Source organism: Rhinolophus hipposideros (assembly GCF_964194185.1).
Source record: "Rhinolophus hipposideros genome assembly, chromosome: 3".
Classification (NCBI taxonomy): domain Eukaryota; kingdom Metazoa; phylum Chordata; class Mammalia; order Chiroptera; family Rhinolophidae; genus Rhinolophus; species Rhinolophus hipposideros.
In genome coordinates this window covers 102,584,762-102,610,322 of record NC_138049.1, presented here as the reverse complement: position 1 = coordinate 102,610,322, position 25,561 = coordinate 102,584,762, and the positions used below count along the sequence as shown (strand labels likewise).

At 39.8% G+C, this 25,561-nt stretch overlaps 1 protein-coding gene and 1 pseudogene across 2 annotated transcripts; one reads left to right on the top strand and one right to left on the bottom strand.

Moving 5' to 3' along the window:
* Positions 1-387: 387 nt before the first annotated feature.
* PXT1 (peroxisomal testis enriched protein 1) lies at positions 388-20,862 on the bottom strand (the record flags this gene model as incomplete). Its single annotated transcript, XM_081044971.1, has 3 exons — positions 388-492; positions 6,359-6,489; positions 20,691-20,862. 3 exons carry the CDS (start codon positions 20,860-20,862, stop codon positions 388-390), a joined length of 408 nt encoding a protein of 135 aa, XP_080901097.1.
* Positions 19,414-23,372, top strand: LOC308496182 (heterogeneous nuclear ribonucleoprotein K-like; annotated as a pseudogene). The gene is made up of 2 exons: positions 19,414-19,515; positions 21,943-23,372. The product of its transcript is annotated as a heterogeneous nuclear ribonucleoprotein K-like (transcript).
* The last annotated feature ends 2,189 nt before the right edge of the window (positions 23,373-25,561 follow it).

Genomic DNA, 25,561 nt, shown 5'->3' with positions numbered 1-25,561 from the left:
GCCAACAGGTCGCTGGCGGTACCCAGGGATGGCCCGAGAGAAAGGACCCATTTCTGTGACCTCTGTTTCGTGGATGAGATCAGTTTCACTCATGGAAGGAAATTCTCAAGGTGTCCTTACAAGGAGCATTGGAACCATCCACAGTACCTCATGGTTTCCGAAGTCCCTTGGGCTCTACCGTGAGGCAATCACAGACCTCTCACAGTCGGAGGCTCTGAACAGACAAATGGTCGGTAAGTCCGCAGTTCCCCAACCAACCAGGCATAAACCAACAGTGACAGGTAGAAAGAGAGGAACATGGAGAAGGGTCTTCTAACCATCTGTCTCGGTGGGATTCATGTTTCTCAGAGGGTAGAAAAAGAACAGAACTTGACATTTACATTCCTTTTACATCAAATGGTTATTCCAGAGAAAGCGCAACAACACATGAACTCCTCCGAAGAAAACTAAGACAAAACGAGCCAGTGCATCTCTGCCTTCCTGTTGAAAATCCTGAAAGAGAGGAAGAGAGAGAGGTTTTTTAAAAGGCAATAGAATAATCCAAAGTTAGAAATTCAATATTAATATCAACTTTATCAATGCCACAAACAAGCTTCTCGGGCTGCTTTTTGAACTATATGAGCTGAAGGAGACTGTCTTGGTCTGTTCCACATGCCCGTATCTTCCACATGACCTTGGAAGTCTTCCTCCAGACGTGTTTTCCCATCTTGACCACCAGCAAATGGGGGCCTCTTCTCACTCTTTTCAGGGCTGATCACCTCTTCCTCTGGCCTCCCAGAGTACTTTCTTAGTCCTCTCAAAGAAACAAGGAGGTTTGCATAGAACTTGGGTGGATGAAGAGGGGAGGGAATATGAGCAAAGCTGGAGGTGACAAAGAGCACCACGGGTTGTGGAGCTGTGAGTAAACGCCACTGTTTATACACGGACATCAGGAGAAGGAGGGTCAGCTACAAATGGCTCTCCCTGTCCCTGCCGCTCCTCGGGCAGTCAAATCTCAACACAGCTACCTCAGCTGATTGTTGAAATGCGGCTGCTCTGCTCAGTGCTCTCCAATGGCTTAGCCTTACTCAGAAGGAAAGGCCTTACGGTGGCCTCATGGTCCTAACTAATCTACTGCCAACCCAGCTCTCGGATGGTACCTTTTCACAACTTTCTCTTTTACTCAGCTTCCGTCCTACTGGCTTCCTCAAACATGCCTGCCTTCAAACATGCCTGCCTCCAGCTGCTCTGCACCCAGATGTCCATGGCTCCCGCCCATACTGTCAAGGCTTGCTCAGAAGTCACCTTCTCAGGGAGGCCTTCCCTTAGCACCTCCACTTAAAATTGTAAATCCTCCAACACTCCTCATCCCTTTCCTTGGCTTATCTTTCTCCAAAATATCTATCACTGTCTGATAAATGATATGCTTTATTTATTTATTCATTTGTTATTTGTCTCCCTTTTAGAATATAAGCTCCATGAGATGAGGGAGTTTTGTCTCTTTTGACCACTGCCGTATCTCCAGTACCAAACAGAGTCTGACACACAGTAGATACTCAATAAATATTAATTGAATAAATGAATGATAAATCATTAGCAGCAGGTTAAGGAATTTAGACTTTGTCCTGTAACTGAGAATGAATAGTGGATTTTTTTCCCTTTTATAATTTATATCAGTTAAGAAAACTGAATGAATTTCCTTCCAGCAAGGCAGACAAGAAAATGTATAGAGCACTGCGTCAGAGGCTCATATATTTAAATTCTAGTTTTGTCACTTGGTTGCTGAGCGACATTAGATAGGTTATCGAATCTCTCTGAACCTCAATTGCTTCTCCTAAAATACTTATACCACTAACTGATAGGGTTACTGGGAGAATTGAATAAAAACATGAGTGTTTTCGAAGAGTACCTGGAAGAGATTGTTTAATAAATAGTAGCTTCCCTCCCCTCTTTCTAACAAAGAAATTCCCCATGTCATTCTGTATTACTGTGTCATTCAAGCTCCCAGAGAAAACAGATAGCATACCCAAATTAGGATAATTCAGGGAGAGTTAAATAGACCATCTGCAAAGGGAGGGGAACACAGTGGGTGATGCTGGGAACTGCAGAGTCCTTGCCACTCACTCCTAGGCCTATAGGGATAGGGAAGGGCAGTTTCTAGAACCCAGAAGAAAACAAGCCTTCCCTATGCAGAAAAATTTCAAAGACACATTTAAGATCCTAAAAGTGATGGGAAGACTATTTTTAAAACACATGTGATATCTAGGAAAATTACATGCCCCAGATTAAAAAAAAAAGAAAAACCAGGTCTTTGAATCAAAACTCTGTATAACTAAATAGGAAAATAGAAGAAGTTATTTTGAGAATCAAGGCCTATTTGAAAACACAGAATGTTTGCTTAAGCGAAAAGAATAAGAAGGCAAGATATGTGACAGCTCAAGGACAATCAATTCTGCAGTCAGAAATGTAACTTGGTGAGCTCCTTACTAAGGAGTTCTAAGAGCAAGAATAAAAGTTTCTTTAAATATATCAAAAGCAGGAAGGGATCTGGAGAATCAATGTGACCACTTGATTAAGAAGAGTACAAAAGGTGAATAAATGATGACTTTATAGGAAAGAAATGCACGATCCCAGATTTGAAATTCTGTTCTAGTTGCTTGATTTAAGCCTTGAAGCAGCAGAGTAAAACCTTCAACATTTAAGAGCCAAACTTAGGAGAAATTTTTTAAATTATTTTTCAAATGTGCTGTGGTCTGTTTAAAAGTGTTCTAAAATGCAATTTTGTGGTACAGGACAAAATGTCTTTAAAAGTCTAGGTCAAAGCCAGCTTTATAAAATGCTGCAAGAAAAGCTAGGGCTGGCATAAGGATGGACATATAGATCAATGGAATAGAATCGAGAGTCCAGAAATAAATCCTTTCATTTACAGTCAATTGATTTTTCCACTGGGTTGCCAAGACCATTCAGTAGGGAAAGAATAGTCTTTTCAACAATTGGTACTGGGACAACTGGATACACACATACAAAAGATTGCAAATGGACTTTTAACTCACACCACAGAGAAAAATTAACTCCAAATGGATCAAAGACCTAAACTCAAGAGCTAAAACTACAACTCTCTTAGAAGAAAACAGGTATAAATCTTCATGACTTTGAATTAGACAATAGTTTCTTAGATACGACATCAAAAACGCTAGCAACAAAAGAAAAAAAAACAGATAAATTGAACTTCATCAAAATTAAAAACTTTTGTGCTTCGAGGAATGCCACCTAGGAAATGAAAAGACAACCTACAGAATGGGAGAAAATATTTGCAAAAAATATATATGATAAGGAACGTACATCTAGAATATATAAAGAAGTCCCACAACTCAACAATGAAAGACAAATAACTCAATTTTTTAAATGGACAAAGGATCTAAATAAACACTTCTCCAGAGATATACAAGTGACCAATAAACACATGAAAAGACACACACCATTAGCCACCAGGGAAATACAAATCAACACCACAAGGAGATCCCACTTCAAACCCAGGAGGCCGGCTATAATCAAAAAGACCGTTAATAAGAAATGTTGACAAGAAGGTGGAGACACTGGAACCCTTGTACACTGCTGGTGGACACAATGTAAGGTGATACAACCACTTTGGAAAACAGCCTGGATGTTCCCCAGAAAGTTAAACGTGGAGTTCTCGTATGACACAGCAATTCTACACCTAGGAAAGTACCGAAACGAACTGAAAGCACTTGCCTACGCAGAAACATGCACAAAAATGTTCACAGCATCATTATTCATAAGAGCCAAAAAGTGGAAACAACCCAAATGCCCATCAACAGATGAATAAATAAAATGTGATATATACATACAATGGAACATTATTTTGCAATAAAAAAGAAATATTGACAAGTGCTACAATATGAATGAGCTTGAAAAAAACATGCTAAGTGAAAGAAGCCAGACACAAAGGCCACATGCTGTATTATCCTACTTAATATGAAATGTCCAGAATAAACAAATCCATAGAGACAGAAATTAGACTGGTGGGGTGGGAGGAAATGGGAAATGACTTCTATTGGGTTCAGGGTTTCTTTCTAGAATGATGAAAATGTTCTAAAATTGATTGCAATGATGGTTGTACAACTCTGAATATAACGAAAACCATTAATTGTACACTTTAAACGGGTGAATTATATGGTATGTGAATTTTATTTCTCAATAAAGTTATTTTTTTGAAAAAGAGAAAAAAGCTGGGCCCATTCAGTGTCAATGTATTCAGTTGCAGAGGTAAATTTCAGACTTATCAGTAAATTACAACTTCAAAGGTAAAGGAAAGAAAGAAAAGGAGGCAAAATGGGAAAGGAAGTTACATAAAGCAGTGACCTCTTGATTGGGCTGAGGCAAACAGAAAATAGGTGGTTGTGATTTGTCCTCCTCTGGTCTCTCCTTTTCCAAAAAACGTATATATTACAAGGACCCATGAGTATTCGAAGAGTTAGCTGATCAAGAAGCAGCAAAGTTGAGCTAAAGACTGTCTTAGAAGTCATAAAATACAGCCATTGGTAAAAACTTTCCTACAGAAGAAACTGAAGGGTAGGAAGAATAAAATAAATATCATGAGTGTGCTGTAAGAAATGCTACATCATAAAGAGATGTTCCACGCTAAACATTGAAAGGGTAAAGACAAAAACAAACTAATTTTTGGTTCAGATGACATTTACTGATCATTTTCTGTGGGTCAAGCTCTGTTCTAAGTGATTTACACAGATTCTGTCATTTAATTTTCATAATAGGTAGCTACTGTTATTATTTCCATATTTAGATGAGACCCAGGGAGGTTAAGTAACTTGCCAGAGGTCGCACAGTAAATAATGGCGAGCCAGGTGTTGGATCCAGTACTGGGACTCTATAAAACCAGCACATTTCACCTCTTACACCTTAGCTGAGCAGTCAGTGAGCAGAGTCCATATGTAAGTATCTCCTGGGCCCATCAGCTCCAAGTCGTTGTCCCTCTGCCTGGAACACTTTTCCCCCGGGTATTCCCATGGCTCGCTCCCTCATTTCCAATCTGCTCAGATACTACCTCCCCAGAGAGGCCTTCCCTGATTGCCCGTCCAAACCACTCTCCATCACTCAGTATCACCTAACCCTGCTCTGAGTTGCTTCCTGTCTGACTAGACTGTTTATCGGTTCGTCTGCTCTAGTATCTGTCTCCCTCCTGGATTGTGAGATCTATTAAGGTAGGCTCATCTTCGGTCCTGCTCTCTGCTCTAGCTGCCAAGGCCGGGAACTGAGCCTGGCATATAGTAGGCACTCAATAAGTATTTGTTTGAATGAAATTGGTCTATCAAATGTTTTATTCAATTGTCTGTATTTATTTCATCTTTGTTTCTTTCTTGCTTTTAGTAGTGCTATTGCTGGGACCTTCCGTTCATGTTTTGTCTCAGGGAATGTTTTCTTTGAGGGAGAAGCTGCATATTGTCCACATTTGGACCGGAACATGAAGGAGGATATGGCACTCCCTGAAGCCAGCATGGTGGCAGCAGCAGTAACACACAAGAAATCATCACAGGACAGGTGAATTGAAGGGCAAGAAGTTGGGCCCTGAGGGGCAGCCAGCTCTCCTCTCTCGGACCCTATGCCGTCATTCTTTCTGCTGCCCACTGCCAACTACAGGCTGTTCTGGAGGAAAACTAAGCTGGCCGTGGATTTCATCACTCCTAAGATTTTAAACATGAATCATTATTCTTTCCTGTTTTCCCTTATTATCTCTTCTAATAATCAGGAGAAATTAAGAAATCTGCTAGAGTGAGGCTTAGATCATATCTCTGGGCTGCTTCAGGACGATAACGACAATCGAAGGCAGAGGCTCTCTTCCTTGACCTAGAATTCGATTTACCTGGGGAGCTTTTAAAATGCCTGATGCCCAGGCCACACCTCACGCCAGTTAAATCAGAATGTGCCCGGGTGGGGCCCGGGCATCTGTAATTCTTAAAATTCCACAGGTAATTCTAATATGCATCCTAGTTAAGGGTGTGGAGCAAAGTCTCTCACACTTTAATGTGCACACAAATCACCTGGAGCGTGGGTAATACACCGTGGGTTGTGATTCCAGCATTGTGGGCTGGGATTTGCACATCTGGCCAGCTGCCAAGTGATGCTGAGACTCCTAGTCCATGGACCAGTTTGAGCAGCACACGTGAGATCAAATACCGGCTTGGAGTCAGGCTCCCAACTTTCCGATCGAATATTTGATAACCCAGACATTATAAATCCAAGTGTTCTGCTCATTCCCGGGCATCCCAGCCACCTGGCAGCCATTGTTCTATCTGCTCTTTCCCCCTACCTGACAGGCCCTTGCTGGAGAAACAGGTCTCACCTCTTGAACCATCCTTTGATCAATGCTGTCCCCAATGTCCTTCAGCTGCGTGGCCAACTTGTGGATTATTTCCTCCTGATGATGGTTCTGGCCGATGTTATTGTCTTTGGGCTGAGAAGGTGTACTGTGATCTGCATGAACAGAAAAGAGTTCAAAAGAGACCCCCCCCATTAACTCTCTGTGAAATTACTCACCCATTAGTCACCGAAAATTGTCTTAGACAATGAGAGGGATGAAAACCCATCATCATAAGTAAGGATTATCAAAAAACCAAGTTTTGCACTGGAATCGTTCTGTCCAATAGAAATATAATCCAAGCGACCCCTTAATTTTAAATTTGCTAGTAGTAAAATCAGATAAATTAATTTTAGTAATATCTTTTACGTAAGCCAATATAGGCAGAATATTGTCATTACAAGATATAATCAAGATAAAATTATAAATGATGTTTTGCATTCTTTTTATTATTATACCTAAGTCTTTGAAATCCAGTATTAATTTATACTTGCAGCACATCTCAATGCAGATGCTAACTTTTCATTGGAAAATTTTGATGTGTATTTAGCGTTCATGCAGTCATTTGAAAAAGTGGATTCGTATATCCAAGTTGTTCCAAACATAATTGAAAGTTTCCCAGCAATTAAATCAAGTATCTCTTTTTAAACTTAATTAAAATAAAATAAAACTTAAAATTCCGCTCCTCAACTGCCCTGGTCACATTTCAAGTGCTCAGAAACCAAACGTGATTAGGAGTTAGTACATGGCACAGCACAGGTCTAGATTTTTGACGTTTGTAAAGTAGATTTTTCCATTTGTTCTACCACATTCCTTGAATGAGTTCTTCCATACCCTACTTGCTTCCAGCAACCAAGAGTGTTTTTAAGCAGCGTTACGAGTAAACCGCTGTGGTGGGTGCTTTGAGAAACTTATAAAGAATAAAAGGACAAGATTTCTGTCCTTAAGTTGTTCGTAGCACACTGGTTAGGGATGAAACAATTCCCAAGTGCTTTAGGAATACAGAGAAGAAGGAAATAAATTGGGGCTAACCTAGCTATAAGAATGGCTTCATAGATACAGCGAGTTTTGCGTTGAACCTATTTTGTTCCAATAAAATTTGAGGACTTTGATTTGTCAGGCTTTGTACCAAGAGAATAAGCCCTGCCTTCAAAGAGTCTAGTAGGAGAGAGACACAAACTACAATTCAACACGTTATAGTAAGAACCAGGTCTGCGCAGCAATCAGGGAAGACATCCCAATGAAGATGAGATCTGAGTTCAGTCCCAAAGGACAAAGGATACATAAGAATTATCCAGGAGAAGAAGAGAGAGATGGGGACCGGAACCACCTGGGAGGGAGCGGCACAGAAGATTCCAGGCAGAAGGATCACATGACCAAGACAGGGGCTGACAGACAGGTTTTGTGCATAAACTCTAAGTATGCTATTGTTGAGAGGCAAGGAGTGATGGGAAACAAAGCTAACAGGCAAGAGCAAAATCATGAAGGTACAGTAAGAGGCTTGGACTTTCTTCAGTAGAGCTGGGGACCCACTGAAGAGTCTTAAGCAGGAAATGACATGATCAGATTTGCTTTCTATCTACTTCCCTCTGGGATCAGAATAGAAACTGGTAAGACGGGCAGAGTATGTGTTTAGAGGCTGCTGCGAAGGGGAATGATAAGGGGTTGCCTGACAATAACTAACATGCTCACCACACGCCAGATTATCATGCATTATTTTACTGACCACTTCCTCACAATGCCCCCCAGGACATTACCCCTTGTATTACAGATGAGAGGGCTGTGGTTTAGAGAGTGCGTTTAAATCCTGGCTCCACCTTGGAATCCTTTGGTGAGGGGCGGGGGTGGGGGGTGCTTTTAAAACTCCCGATGTTCAAGCCTCATTCCATTGCAACGAAATCAGGATCCTGGGAGTTGGACCAAGTGTCAGTGTTTTTTTTAAAGCTCCCAGGTGGTCCTTCTGTGCAGCCAAGTTTGAAGACCAGTGGTTTAGAAAATAGCTGAGTAGCTTGCCTGGGGATTGAAAGTGAATGAGTGTGAGAAGCAGGATTTAAATCAGGTCTGCCTGGCTGCAAAGCTCCTGCTCTGACCCTTAGTATACAGTGCCTGAACTAAAACAGTACTAACTGAGGGTGGAAGGGTGAGAATAGGTTCTATAAATATTTATTAGGAAGCAGAATAGACCGGAATTTAGTGATAGATTAGATGAGAAAAGTGAGGGAAAGGGAAACTCCTACTTTTCCATCTCGGCACACTGGAAGGGTGATGGCACCACCTGTCTATACAGAAAATGGGGGTCAGGAGAGGACAAGTATGGAAGGCAGAGGAGGTGGGGAGAAAGAGAAAGAAGAAAACTCAAGTTTATTCATAAACTTGAAGTACCTGTAGGACATCTTAGCAGGCATCTGGATAATATTTGAAGCTTGGGATATCAGAATTTAAACTAAAGATTTAAAAGTTATTGTACATTCATTTATTCAATAAAAGCACAAGAGAGTAGATGAGATATTTCAGAGTTTGTAGAGCTGATGACAGAACCTCTGGATAAGACTGCTGGTTAACAAGGTAGGCAAAGGGATGAAAGCCTACAAAAATGATTGAGAAAGAATAGTCAGAGAGGAAAAATGGGAATCAGGAAAAATGGTGTTTCCTAATCTTTCAAATCTTGTTGGAAATTTCCTTCTAAAATGTAGTGTGAAACGTTGTTACTTGGTTATCTACGGTATACAGAATATAATTGTGTGTGTGTGTGTGTGTGTGTGTTGATGATGGTGGTTCAGAATCCTGACACACACCTTAGGGTCCTTGTATTGAAGATGCCAGTCATTGTCTGACTTGCCCACCCCCCTTCCAAGAGAGTCGTCCTGTTGCTTAAGCAATCAGGAAACCACATGGCCCCGCCCCAACCCCAGGCCACAGTTGAATGGATCAGAGATGGACACCTGACCCAAGAACTAATAATCCATTGGCTGGCCTGGTACTCAGAACCTAGTCCCAAAAGGGTTCAGGGTCCCTTCCTCTCTGTTCAATGTAGACTCAGGAGATTAAGGGAAGAGTTAGCAGTGAGACCGGTAAAACCACAGGATTATGTTGGGCCCAGAATAAGTTAAAGTCATTTGCAAGTCAAAATTATGAAGGGGAAGGAAACATTTAAAGGAGAGGCATGGAAAGCTGGATGATAGAAAAGAAGTGAGCAGACACTCAGAAAGAAACCAAAACTAACCCCAGAACTGCCTCAGAACCTGAACCCTCCAAGTTCAGTTCTTTTTCATAAGCACCCTCACCAGAAACCACAGATTTCTGGAGGTGACTGGAGTAGGTTTCTCTTCTCTGTAACCAAACAAATAATCATAAATACCTCTATCAATCACCAAAGTCCAGAGCTGTCCAACATAGATAAAACTGTGCAGGCTATAAATCTGCTTCAGCACAGTCCGAAAGCAAAATTTAAAAACCAAGCTCCTTCTACTAGAGGCTTGTATTTTTGGTCACTAACCCATTCCTAATAAAAGTTGAATGCAAACTGATTGAGCTCTGCTATACTTCACCTGTATACAGACATTGATATCGTAAAATAGTTACACCATCACATTATAAGAAATACTATAACAGGAAATACATCGTTACATCAAAGCTCTAAAGTGACCATAGAGACCAAGAGAAGTGAGAAGTCTTGGGACAAGATCATTAAAATGAATAAAATAAAAAAGCAAAACTGTATTAGTTTCCAAGTATTGAATTTTTAATATCCAGAGGAAAAACGTATTTCATTTTATGCTGGAAAGTTGTGTGAAGGTGCATATACCCAGACGGAGTTCTGAAAATAAAACTATACTCTAAACAGCCTAGTGGGGAATTTGAAAAAAATCTCATGGTTAATCTTTTTTGCAAGAATAATTCCTTTGTAAAGCAAATTAAGCTTCAAGGCATTGGAACTTTAAAAAATATTATTGTACGTGGAGAATCCTTTACAGGAAACTTTGACCAACTGCCCCTTCAGTTGCATTTAGGGAAACTTTTAAGCAAACGTGCTCTTTAGTGCTTCCACTGTCAGCTATAATGTGGATATTTTATGTTCTCATACGGTGCTCATCCTTTCATAATCTTGATTGTGTTCATTAAAAATAAATGTCTAGGGACTTCCAGTTCAAGACTGGCATTGGCCTCTCCATTTCTCCTAATCCCTCCAAAATCCCACTCAAATGAAAAGTATAAAAAAGAATAAAGCCACAACAGTGAAGAGAATGGAACGCAAGATCAACAGCAGATGAGAGAGCTGTTCGTGTTTCTGGAAGGCAGAAAGGAGATGAGACAAATGAGCCAGGCAGAGGAAGCACCAAGAACCTACCACAGGGGCCCCTGAGGCTAGAAGCCAATCTACCCACCAAGACCCCAAGGCTGGGAGAGGGAGACATGCCACTGACTGCAGGTCTGAGAAGAATCAACTGCACCACTTGGTACCTGTGACAACCCAGCCCACTATACCCAGCACAAATGTCAGGCAATCAATCAACCAATCAATCAATCAATCAATCCCAGACCACTCTTCTCTAAGGGAAGAGAACAAATCTTGAGAAAGCTAAAGCTTCTTTATGAATGTTGGTGCCTCTGTTTTAAAGGTCTGTTTGTTCTGGTATTTGAAGAAGTTGAGGCCAGAAAGCCAGCTCCCTAACTCAACTCCCCAAAGCCTCCCTCCCTTCCCCAACTCAGAGTCCCCACTCACAGGGGAGCCCTGGAGAGGCAGTTAGGCATAGGGGTAAAAATTTGAAGCCAGATCACTTGGGTTCAAATATGAAATTGGCTACAGATAAAACTATGTAACCTGGAGCAAGTTATTTCATCTCTCTATGCCTCAGTTTCTTCAACTGTAAAATAGGAATAGTAATGTACTATTTTCTCAATTCTAAGATTTTTTTTAACACCTCCAAAATCAGAATGTGATTATAATCATGTCATATTTCAACAGCATTGTTTACCTTTTTAGTAGTAAACAGAATAATGGTACATCTTACAATTGATAGAATATTAAACTTAATGAAATACCATAGTAACTACCTCATAGAGGAGTTGTTGAGATGATTAAGTGAATTAATGTATTTAACCCGTGCAGGACACTGCCTGGACATGAATGAACAGTATGTGTTAGCTACCGCTACCACTTGGGAAAACAGTCTTATTCATGTAACAGCAGACAAAAATCGCACCAGCTACCCAGTCCATATTTCTTTAAAGTAACAATCATCAGGCAATTGATAAGAACCACAGAATGAAAGTGAAATACCAGATAAACAAACAAAACAGTAATCCTGAAGAAAATCAATATAGTTCAGGGAACAGAAGAGAATGTTTGCAAATTCAAAAGTGTGTGTTTCCAGAGAGTTAAGAAAATATCACATTCATGAAACAAAAGAGGATGTACGACAAAAAGTATAAGCCTAGAACAAATTCTTTCAGATTTTAAAAACATTAAAAATTAAAAACTCAATTGATGGTCTGAAAAATAAAATCAAGGAAATCACTCAGAAAACAAAAATCAGAAGTTGAAAAATAAGAGAGAAAAGACAACTTATATAGAGGACCAATATGAAAGACCAGCATCTGATTAATAGGAGTCCCAGAAAAAGAGAAATAGAGGAAATTATCAGAACAAACAGCTTCCCAGATTTGGGACACCAAATTTCAGATTAGAAAGTCACACACACCAAAAAAAGCCCCACCAAGTTCTCAGAACAAAAAATGGAGAAATAAAAACCTCACCTCTCGACCATATTGACATTTCAAAACACTAGGCGTAAGGAGATGCTAAAAATCTCCAAAGAGAAACATGGATTAGTTTGGCAACTGAATTCCCATCAACAATGGATACTAGAATAGTGGAACAATTAATGTCATCAGGATTTTATAAAAAATTATTTTCAACCTAGAATTCTATGCCTAGCTAAACTCTCAATAATATGTGAGAGATGAATGAAGACATTTGCGGATATGCAAGGACTCAGAAAGTTTTTCTCCCGCACACAATTTCTTAGGGAGTCTCTTGAGGAAGCATTCCAGTAAAGCAGAGTAAACAGAGTATGACCAAACCAAGAAAAAAAGGCAGAACATTTAGCAAAAGGTGGACCCAACTTGTGTGAAGGGAAGTCCCAGGATGATAATGGTGCAATAGGCCTAGAGACTAGCTAGATTAGAGCAAGAGAAAATCTCTAGAAGGGAAGTCCCCAGGAGACAGGGCGATTTGATTGAAGAGATAGTATGGTTGAAAATTTGGGGAAACTACAAATCATGTGGGAGAGGGGAAGAAAGGCAATGAGGAAGCCCAGAAAATAAAAGGTCATATAGGAAGATTATGGGCCAAAGGTAAAGCAACTTAAAATGGGGCTTAAGTTTAAACCGAAAGAATTGTTTTATGGTTTTTTTTCTAAAATAATATTCCTCTGTGTTAAATTTCGAAGTACTTTACCTATGTGACTAGGCATAATTTTAAGCAATTGCAGCTTTAGACTCTTGTTTCATTACTGGCACGTGTTTGTTCTCAGGGAAAATCACTCCAGTACCTACAGTTTTTATTGCCCACAGCCATCCCCCCTAATTCCCAGAGCCTTAACGCAGTTTGAAGCGTGTTTACACAACCTTTTATTTTTGGAGTACTGACACAACAGTGTAATACAAATCACGATGAGGGTACTAGAAGTCTTGGTGTCTCCACATGCTGAGCCATCTACTTCCAGATTGGAAAACACATACCTCCCTTTTTCAGAGACAAACCACCTCAGCAGAACTCACGGCTTTATCTCAAACTCAGTGTGGCTAGTGCTTTAAATTCAGTCACTTTGAATATTTAAATCTTTCAAATATGAAATCAACAGTAGTTACCCCATCTTGAAGGACATATCCTCTCATAATCAATCAAACATGTTATAGTTGAATGTTCAATTCCTAATAATACTTAATCTGAATGATAATTACAAAATAATTTGCTTAAACTTAGGACTACTAATCAATCTCTGGAAGGCTCAAAGTCTCTTAGCAAGGACAGACGGATCCTTTAAAAAAGGATTGCTGGTATCCACCCAGGATTGAACTATAACAACAGACAATCGGTCATGTAGTAAGGATGAAAGGAAGTTTGCAGAGCAGTGAAGTGTGAATTTGAGCTACCAGACTAGACTTGGAATCGTAAGTGTAGACTCCTCTTCCAAGAGGTACCCCGATGAAGGAATAAGGGAGAAAAGCAGTAGCAAGGGGAACAGATGTGTTCCCCTTGCTAACATGAGAGACTTGAGTAGGTTTATAAGTTGAGGAAAGGAATTAGAGCGGGAGTAATGGAAAGGAGAAGATAGTACAGGGCAAATTGTTGAGGCAAAGTCTCAGAGGTTTAGGAGGAATGAGAATGAAAACACATGGAAGGGTGGGCTTTGAACAGGAGGGGCATCCCCCTTCCTTCGAGAATAGGATAGGAGGTAAGGTGCCATGCTCACAAAAGAAGTCTGGAAGGAGGAGAAAGGAGATTCTGGTGTTAACCCAGGATATCAATTTTTTGTACATGAAGCAGAAAATTAGGCTCGTTGCTGAGAAACAGGGGGATGCTGACAGGGCTGAAATGACTCAGCAGCAGAAATGGAAAAAAGAAACAACTGAGCAGAGGGTATAACAGAAGCTGAAGACGACCATCCGCCCCCACCCCAAAAGAAGGAAAAAGGATGTATTTGACCGTGATGTGCATTCTCTTTCCAGCTGGCAAGGATCCTAAACTTGTAACTAAAGAAAAGAAAAATTTATTTTATCGTCCCATGAGGGAAGGTTCAAGTCTTGGCTCAGTTACTTTCTAATTTCCTGTTCTTAGGCAAGTTACTTAGCTTCTTGTGCCTCAGTTTCCTCATTTGTTAAAAGGGAACTTAATACTATTATGAATATTAAACAATGATGTTCATAAAGTGCCCGGTTATATCAAAGATCTTACATTACACGTCTTAGCTACCACTGCTAGACTTGGTGTTACACAATATTTCCACAGATGCAATAATGTAAACCAAGGTTACTCGTTTTTAACTTTTAGAATCAACTGAAGAGTTGGTTGGGAATGGAGGTCAGACTGTAAATGTTAACAACTTTGGCCACATGAAAATAAAAAGGTACAGAAGACAAAGAGGGGGTGGAAGACTGAGTGAGAAGAGAGTAGGGAAGTTAATATCTTCATCTTATCAAGTGGCACGCCATGTGATATTGCTGAAAATACAGGAAATGAAAATAGGAGTTTAAATGATATATTTACAAAGACAAAACCAGAAGTATTAAAATAATAATTTAATTAGCAAACGTGAAAAGAGAAGGTACATTATAAGTTAAACCTCATCTGTCATGTCAAAGAATCAAAGGATGGCATCAATTTGATAAATCAAGAGATAGAGGAATGAACACATATTATTTAAAACAGTGGTTCTCAACTCTGGCTGTACATGACTATCAGCTTTGAGGCCTAAGAAAACCAATTTTGTTGGTCTGGAAATAAAATTATACATATGTGTTTTTCAATAGCTCCCCAGGTGCTTCTAACATACAGCCAGGATTGAGAATCACTGATCTAGAAAACTGGAAAACATAGCCAATTAAATAGTTGTCCTTGTGGGAATGGGACAGTCAGATGGAGTAGAGGTGAAAGGGAGAGGCTGAATATTGACTTTACATTCCTTCACTCAACAAATATTCATAGAAGGCTTTGTATGTGCAGGCACTGCTTTAGGCCCTTTTCACAATAAGCTCTCCAGCACCAGCAGATTTGTTTCCACGGACATAAGTGGCTTTGATTAAAAAAATGTAATGCAACAAAAACACAGCATCATAACCTGAATGCACACTTTTAAATACATTGGGCAACTAGCAGGAACCACTGCTACCTGAGTGGAAAGGGCAGCCACTTGTGCGGGGTGATACAGTTGGAAAAAACAGCTTTTCCCAAGGGGGCAGCCAAGTTGTAAGCTCACTGGGAGAAGACAAAAAGGGAAGGGTGCCTAAGGCAACCCATTTCACAGCACCCTCTCGCCTACATCCAGGGCTGAGTTTGAAAGTTAAAAGCTCTGAGGGCAATGGTCCCCAGAGCTCCAGGACCCTACCACAGAGTAAAGAATGAGAGGGAAAGTATAGGATGGGGCAGGAAGGGACAAGGTCTCAATACATTAATTCACCTCAGCCCAGGGTAAGCCCCTAAGTAGGCAGCTTAAATAGTGCAATATATGGCCCTTTGATCAAAATTGCAACCTCACTGCCTGTCCTTTCAGTTTCTATTCTTGTTTTCAAAGGTATCTTGAAACACGCACATACTATCTCACCTCAAGGCATTTTGAAATAACACACTAATGATTAATTGACACCCCAGCAAGGATTACTTGACAATTCCCTGAGAAAAAGTGAGGGCACCAGTGAAGGCTGAGAGCTCATCTAGGAGAGAAGGAGCCCAGGGAGAAAAGGGAGACCCTCCCAACAAATATCACCTACTTCAAAATGGGTTTAGGGCCAAGCTTGCCTGTGCCAATCAAAAGTGTAATGATTTGCAGCTATTTCACTGATTAACTGTCACCTGGGAAATACAAAATCTAGCACATCGTCTGCACTAGGAAGATGGATTACAAGAAGGGCAGAGGAGAAAGGACCTGGAGATAGGATGCAACAAAGGAAGGAGTGTGCCAAAAGCAAGAGGTGCGTTTGCATACCGATCTCAACATAATAACTATTTACAGTTTGTGCGTGTCTGACAAACTAAATGGGGAAACCCTTGAGGCTGTGTATCTATTTCCTAACTAGCGCAGGGCCCTACACATACACAACAGGTATTATTATGATTGTAAAGATGCAAGTTTATCTAAGGACAGCCGTACCTTTTGTCTTGAGGACAGCTCTCCTTCCATTGAAAGTTGTAAAATAGCAACACTAATGCACACTCACGTATTTTAAACTTTTTGTATAGAACCTTATCAAAAGCCCAGAGATACTTTCACAATTGGTGGTGGGAGTATAACTTGGTACCATTTATACCATTTATACCATTTTATACAATTTCTCTGGGGGGCAATGTATCTATTTACCAAATTTTACAAATACAAACACGTTCAAGGTTATTTGTTGTAGCATTGGTTTCAATATTAAGGGATTGGAACAACCCAAATGTACATGAATAGGAAACTACTTAAATAAATGATGGTACATCCACACAATGGAATATTATGCCACTACAAATAAAAATGAGGAAGCTCTCTAAAAATTAAGTTGTTGGGTGAGAAAGAAGAACAATCTGGGGGGTGGGGGAGGGAGATGAGGGTCAGGGGGATAAAATATATGGTGATGGAAGGAGAACTGACTCTGGGTGGTGAACACACAATGGGATTTATTGTGTACACCTGAAATCTATGTAATTTCACTAACAATTGTCACCCCAAGAAATTAAAAAATAAATTACGCTGATGATAAAAGAAGAACAATCTACTTAATATGCTACTACCTTTTATCTAAAAAGAGGGGAAGTACAAAAATCTATACTCACAATTATTCATATTTGCCTTAAAAATAACCTCAGGAAGGATACCCAAAGATTAAGGACAATGATTGCCTGTGATGAGTGATGAGAGTGGGAACTGAGCAGATGGTAGACAAAAACACAGAAGCGCCTTTTCACATTCTTTAGTTTTCCAACGATGAAAATGTATTTTTTTAAGCAAGCACTTACATAGCACTTAAAATGCGTCAGCCACTGTTGCAAGCCACTTAAAAATTAGTAACTCATTTATCATTATTCATTTATTAACATATTTATTCAAAATGTAATTTTAAAAGTTTCTCAGAAGTGTCATAAAGGTATTGTGGTTATGCCGAAAAATAACTTTGTTCTTGGGAGATAATATGTGGATTTATTAGAGATGAAGTTAATGTGTCTGCAACTTTATCCCTAATGGTTTAGCAAAGAAAAACATCTGTGCCTGATTCTTGAGTGAGTGTGTGGAGAGAGAATGAGAAAAAGAGGTGTAAAAAAGATAAAGCAAATGTGCCCCCCTCAAAAGGTAAATCTATGTGATGGGTATACAAGTAACCATAAACTTATTCATACAAGTATTTTGTAGATTTAAAACCTCCCAAGGTAAACACTGGAGGGGAAAATGTATCTCAGAAAAGTCCTCAAACCTTAAAGAAAACATTTCTATTCAGTTTCTACAAACTCTGTGGACTGGTCTTTCAATCCCCTTAGAATATATCTCAACTTATCTGTCTTGCCTCCTTACCCTTCTCCCTGAACCTTATGTTCTAACTAAACTGTATGTCTTGTGACCAAATCTTCTCTGAAACATATCTCAAAAATTACTGTCTCTTAGATGCCTTTTTTGAGTCTTCCAAAATAATGTGATCTCTCAGTACTTTGAGTATCTATAGTACTTTTACAGCTGAGATACATCACATTCTACATTTTGTTAAAATCTTTGAATGTTTTCATTATGTAAAACAACAGAGATAACGCATACGAGACGTGTATATTAGTGTACTTACCGACTGGATAAACATCATCTATAACGATAACTATGGGTTACAAGTTACTTCCGAAGAACTTGGAATTGAAAGCAAAAAATAAATGTCTTCCAGGAACTACGAGGCAAGACTAACGTCCTCGCATGTGTCGTGGAAATAGCTGAATTGGGCAGTCTGTGGAAAGGGGGAGGCTACCAGCTCTCCCTTGCACAAGCTGCTCCCTCTGCCTGAAACTCCCTTAACCCCTTCAGGTGTGGGTCCAGGGTTACACGAGGGAAGCCTTCTCTAACCTCCTTGCTAGGTAGGGCAAATCTCCATTATAGCATCTGGACCTCTTCTTAGAACTTATATTTAACATTGGTATGTGTAATTAACTTCTGTCTGCCTCCTTTACCAGAAGGGAAGGGGCTGTTATTGTTTTGTTCACCATTGTCACCCCCGGACCTAGCACAGTGCCTGGAATACAGGTAGTAGACCCTCGTCCTTTTTTGAATGAATAAAAGAATGAAAATGTTTCCTAGAAGAGGGGAAGAGTTGCTAAGCCTTAGAAAGAAAAGAAAAAGAGGCAAAATGAGCATCCATGCACTCTCAAACGGAGAAAGCAGCTGTATTCAGTAACTGGACCCTCTAACTGACTTCTACAATTATATATCCCATTTATACTCCTTATACACATAGATACATGTTTTTTAAAAAATTCTTCCCTTTCCCATCAATAATTATTACATTTTTAGGGGTGGGTAGGGTCTCTTTTTGCTTTTGCTCATTTTTGTTTTCCCAAGAGTTTCTAATTTCCCTTAAATGACAAATCTGGATGGTTTCTCTGGATTTCCCAAGACCTTACCCACCCCCTCAGCTTTTCGAAGACAAAGTGGCTTTCAGTTCCCCATACAAAAATGATGCTTTCTTTTTCCCTAAGGAGTTATTCCTACGGGCAGACTTCCCCAAAGAAAGAGATAAAGGTCGGCTTCAGCGAGCCACTTTCCAGCCAATAATGACTGGAGGTTTCCATGTTCAGTGTCATAGCCCGGGACAAACGCCGAAGAGGGGAAAAGGGGGCGGTCTCAATAATCAGCTTACTCACTAAGAGGTTTACTTTGGGCAGTACGGAGGGGGGTTTGTTTGTTTTTTAAGGTTCTCTGCAGTAAGCTTCCCCGGGTCCTCCGAGCGGCGCCCGCTGCCCCACGACCGCGGTGCTGCCCACGCCGGCTCTCACCCGGGGACAACGCGCGCTCCGCCGGGCGGTTTGGCGGTAGAGGTCACGTGGGCCTGCTTGGCCAATGGGGGGCGTGCACGGCGCGCGGCGGCCCGCGGAGGTCTCCTGCCCGCGGTGGCGCGCCCTGCTCGCTCCGAGCCGCGGAGCTGGTCCCCGGGGGCTCGGGATGCCCTGATTACCTTCGCTGGGGCGTTGTCCACGCCGAACTAGCAACACCATGTCCCTCTCACACCAACCCCCTTAGCTTGCACACCCCCCCATGTCTTCAGCGAGATCATGAACTCGAAAGCGGGGAAACGCGCCGCTGCCACCTGGGCCAGAAGAGTGTTCGAAAGGAAATGGGAGGCTCGTGTGGGCTGACCGCTAATTGCGGGATCCGCGGTGGTAGGCACCCACCAGCCTGAAATACCAGTCACAAGTAAGATTTTACATACATGGTCAAACGCGAGTTCTAGGCATGAAAACAAACATGTAGGTTAGGTTGTTGTCTGTTTATACGTCAAAGGCAGTAGCATTATTAACTCTTCACCCTTCTGTTTTTGAGATGAAATTAGGAAAGCATTTCGGATAAATGTGGCTGCGGCCCACAGGGCACCTCAGAAGGTACCAATCAGCTTCACCGGGAGTCTGTGAGGATCTAGGGTACAGTGAGTGTGAAAACATATTGCAAAAGGTTTATAATAAAATGAGTTCTAGAATAGTGGGGATGATTGCACAACTTTGTGAATGTAGTGAAAACTATTGAATTGTGCACTTTAAAAAGTTGAACTTACGGTGTATGAATTACATCTCAATTAAAAATATATATATGTTCTAGAAGGTATTCACAGGTGACAGAATCTCAGGCTTTGAGAAATAATTGTTGACACCCGCACGGATGAAAATTCAAAATTTTCATCAACTGAGTTCTTTCTGGAAAATGTACACCATATTTGATATGGTAGCAAAAGACTATCATCAGGATGCTTGAAATTTCCACTTTCTCAGTGGCATATAATTCTTTTAAAATTGAAGAATCGTTTGAGATTAGTTTTAATAATTCCTTTCATGTGGCTAGCATATATTTAAGTAAGTCTAAAAGCCCATAAATTGGACCCCATCACTCTTTAATGCTCTCAAAAACCTAAGATTTTAGTTTTCCAACATCCTGGGACATTTAGGAATTACACATTTTTGCAACACAAAATTTCAAGTTTATCTTTCCTTCATGTTCTTTTCTATGTTGGCAAAATCAAGAAGGAACCTATACTGAATTTTTCCTACCTTAAGAATGCAGACATTGTCAGGTCTCTGTTTAAAGACAAATTTTTATTAAAAGATAAATTTGATCTATTTTAGTTTATTTAGAGTCATCTCAATTAATTGTCACATCAATGATTCAGGGCTAATAAAAACTAAGACATTTAATACCATGAAGCAGTCAGTTTTAGATTTTTACTACCTAGAACTTTGATGAATAGATTTACCACTATCTTCTTACAACTAGTTAATGTTTAAATAATCTACTTAATGCCCAAATTTATATCCTCAATGCCAAGAAAAATACATGCTAACTAGAATATTTCTCTTAGTTTAAGACAAATAATGTCTTACCTGGGTTCCTTGGCATGGCTAAAACTGGCTGGTTGCTGACAAGTCGGGTCATGTATGCCTTCTGAAAACTGTATTTCACCCACAGTGATTTGCAACAATGTGTTACTTTGAGAGAGGGATTCAGAAGTTCTTTAGGTTCACAAACAATAGCATCATGTTTTTTCTGCTTCATGTTTTTTCCCTGTTGAAAGATATATTTTCAGAGGATTTCTCAGTATATATTTGGTATGTTAGATGAATATTGATGTTCTAACAACACAAGCAGCCTTTATTCCATACATAAAAGAGTTATGGATTTCAGTGGAAGATGGAACATGGTGATCTCTAAGGTCTTTTTCAACTTAGATAAACATCTCTCTGTGTTCTTTGGTCTTTAGATCTGCTACACTACCCTACATCCGCATCTCCCAGAAGTTTTTCTTCACCTTTTCAATAGCCACATTCCAGCAATGGAACAGTCTAAATTAATACACATAGAAAAAGAGAGACAAATTAGTGCAGCCAAAAGAGAAAAAGTAGATAAAAAACCTAGAGGTGGGGAGGAATGGAGGTGAAATACATTCTGTGTCCTACTTCGTGTGTGTGTGTGTGTGTGTGTGTCTGTCTGTCTGTCTGTCTGTCTGTCTGTCGTTAATCCTCCATATACTCAGTCCATCCCTACAATCTATACAGACACCGATAAAGGCTATTCTCCTGCCTCCCCCTTTTTTCTAATACTGTAGCACAAATCCAGGAAGTTAAAGAATTGAACTAAGACTTTCCTTGTCTATCAGTGCACTTAATTCTCTTGACTTAAAGGTTGGCTACAAAGTCTGACTTTCTATTTTATCCTCTAAATCTAAGCAGTTACTGGAAAAGAAAGGAATGGATAAGAGAGTTCAGGCCATAGAGAATAACTAAAGAAAGTAATAAGGGAGGCCTTCAGTGGCCTTAGATCCAATAAAAATATGTGAATCATATGTGTAATTTTAAGTTTTCTAATAAGTACATTAAAAAAGTAAAAAGAAAGGTAAAATTAATTTTAATAATATAACTTAACAAAATGTATCCCAAAATAAATCCAAAAGTTATCATTTCAACAGGTAATCGACATACACATTTTTAAAGAAATAGTTTACATTCTCATTAAAGTAAGTCATCCAAATCTGGTATATATTTAACACTTAAAATATATCTCAAGGCAGACGCTATTGTCCTCTGTATCTCTGCCGCACTAACCTCGATGTCTTGCCTATGTCCCTCTTGTTTACAGCCTATAGATTGGTGTGTCCATTTAATCCAAGAAAATGGAAACTGACCAGCCAGAGGAAACCTTCCCCAACACCAAAACCAATGGGGAATTTGCTAAACGGCCTGCAGAAGATATGGAAGAGGAACAAGCTTTTAAAAGATCTAGAAACACTGATGAGATGGTTAAATTACGCATTCTGCTTCAGAGCAAGAATGCTGGGGCAGTGATTGGAAAAGGAAGCAAGAATATTAAGGCTCTGCGTACAGACTACAATGACAATGTTGCAGTTCCAGATAGCAGTGGCCCCTAGTGCATATTGAGTATCAGTGCTGATGTTGAAACTATTGGAGAAATTCTGAAGAAAATCATCCCCACCTTGGAAGAGGGCCTGCAGTTGCCATCACCCACGGCAACCAGTCAGGTCCTGCCCGAATCTGATGCTGTGGAAGGCTTGAATTACCAACACTATAAAGGAAGCGACTTTGACTGCCAGCTGAGACTGTTGATTCATCAGAGTTTGGCAGGAGGAATTATTGGGGTCAAAGGTGCTAAAATCAAAGAACTTCGAGAGAACACTCCAACAACAATCAAGCTTTTTCCAGGAATGCTGTCCTCGTTCCCCTGACAGAGTCGTTCTTATTGGAGGAAAACCTGATAGGGTTGTGGAGTGCATACAGATCATCCTTGATCTTATATCAAAGTCTCCCATCAAGGGATGTGCACAGCCTTACGATCCCAACTTTTGTGATGAAACCTATGATTATGGTGGCTTTACAGTGATGTTTGATGACCGCCGGGGGTGTCCTGTGGGATCTCCCATGCAGGGAAGAGGTGGTTTTGACAGAATACTTCCTGGTTGGGGTGGGTGTCCCATGCCTCCATCTAGAAAAGATTATGATGACATGAACCCTCGGTAAGGACATCCTGCCCCTCCTCCTGGTCGAGGTGGCTGGGGAGGTAGCAGGGCTCAGAACCTTCCTCTTCCTCCGCCACCACCTCCTAGAGGACAAGATCTAATGGCCTATGACAGACGAGGAAGACCTGGAGACTGTTATGATGACAGGGTTGGTTTCTGTGCCGATGAAACGGGACTCTGCAATAGATACATGGAGCCCTTGAGAATGGCAGATGGCTTATGAACCACAGGGTGGCTCCGGATATGATTATTCCTATGCAGGGGGTCGTGGCTCATATGGTGATCTTGGTGGACCTATTATATTACTACACAAGTAACTATTCCCAAAGATTTGGCTGGATCTATTATTGGCAAAGATGGTCAATGGAGTAAACAAATTCGTCATGAGTCAGGTGCTTCAATCAAAATTGATAAGTCTTTAGAAGGATACGAAGATTGGATCATTACCATTACAGGAACACAGGACCAGACACAGAATGCACAGTATTTGCTGCAGAACAGTCTGAAGCAGTATGCAGATGTTGAAGGATTCTAATGCAAGATATTTTTTCTTTTTTATAGTGTGAAGCCGTATTCTAGAAAGCTTTTCTAAGACTAGTGAAGAGCTGATGGAGTCCTGCTTCTTTTTTATTTTCTGCTTCTGCTTAAAAAGCCAACATTCCTCTGCTTCATAGGTATTCTGCATTTGAGGTGTAGTGAAATCTTTGCTGTTCACCAGATGTAATGTTTTAGTTCCTTACAAACGGTGGAGAGGGGAGGAGATGCAAAAACTAACGTTGAAATTTTGAAACAGCAGAGTGAGTGAATTTTAATATTTGTTCATTGTTGGTTAAAAAGGAAAATTCCCCCTATGTAATTATTGTGAACACCTTACTTTGTGGTCATTGTAACTTTTGAGGGTGGAGGAGACAGGGAGGAAAAGTAACAATAGTCCTTATGTCCCTGGCAACTATTCAGAGCAGTGTGCAGAATGCAATGCTCTTTTGTAAGAAATCTTTTATGATTTTAAAAATAAATTTAGTGAATCTATTTTTGGTAGTCTTTTTTTTTAAGACTGTCATTTTTCAAATGGCTAAATTCCCCAAACCACCCCCAAACTAAACACTAAGTTTGATTTTAAGCTCCTGTGTTGGAATAAATAAATGCATCTCTTGGACATAGGCAAAATATCTTGGCAAATTCAGTTCTGGTGATTTCTTAATGGTTTGAAAGTCCATTGCTTGTGAAGAAATTTCATCATACACATTCACGCTTATAATAAGCTGGGGATTCTGTTTGTTTTGCCAATGGCTGCCCTTACTTTGCAGCAGTTTTCTATGTTAATAATTGGGAAAAAGAACTAAGGTGGGGAGCGGTACTACAGATTCAGTAATTGTATAAGTATACACCAGAAGCCTAACGGCAGCAAGTTTTATTAATCAGAATAATACTTGGTTATGGAAGTGACTGCTAAATAAATCCTGATTATTTTTATTAGATAATTTCTCACCTATAGACTTTAACTGTCAGCCTGCTTAGTGTCTATTAGTTAAACTTTGTGATTTATATATATATATATATGAATATATATATATATTTATTCTTGTTTTTCAATTGTATGAAAATTGAAAGAAAAAGATGTACCATTTCTTTGTTTTATGTTGGATAATGTAGGAAATGTTTGTGAACAATTCAAAAAAAAGATGAAAAAGTTCCCATGGTTGTTTTGTATAGTATCTTGACATTTGTAATAGTTAAAAGTTCACTTCCAAATAAAACACCTATAATGCTAGAATCGATGTTTACCCAATTTGAACAAAGGTTACTTGGCACCTGTAAAATTTGTTAAAACGTTCCTCTTGTAAGGAAATACAGTAATCTTAAATTATGGGAGGGAAAAACAACCTCTTAATTTGGACCAGCCACATTTCGAATGCGTGGTTACCTGTGGCCATGACTATTGTATTAGATAGTATATAGAGTAAAGCTGCATTTCAGCTTTAGCGGAAGAAGCAAGAATTGAAAAGAAATTACACTGAGAGAGGCAGTAAGCAGCTATCTCAGCTATACAAACCAAGGCAGGTGACATCATCAGGTAGAATTCTGACTCATTACATTATGTACATTAAAATGTACATTAAGTGTACATTTTCCAGCGTAGAATGAATGCTACTTTGATATTTTCATTGCTGTAATTTGGGCCAGATTAGAGGAATTGGAGCTATGGGATGAAAGGCTGTGAGCTCCTGGTCATTTTTTTGGCGCCTTGGGCATTCTGACATTTTAACTATACTCATCAGGCAAACTTCTGACCTTAATTTGATTTCTCAGGTAAACCTTCGATTGGGAAAATGACATGCTCACCAGCTAATGCATCAGAGCCAGATCAGCCCTGGATTAAAATTATTAAGTTACTAAATGGGCAAAGTTGATAGTCACAATGCAGTTATCAGGTGAGGTTCTTATTTGAAAGAGCCAGTTGACAGCTTTATCCATCAGCCCCTTGTGAAACTGTCATTTTGCACTAGTTATTCATATGGCATTGCTAGATAACTGAGAATAAAATACCTAACCATGGTCTTTTGAAATAAATGGCCAAGAACGTTGGACGTGAGTTTTCCCAAATAGGTTTTTATTATAATTTTCCGAAATAATTCTGCAGGATATTAAAAGGTATTTATTGAAAAATAATCAATTCTAATTATATTTTTCACCTAAAATTTAGTTTTAAATATATGCAATAAA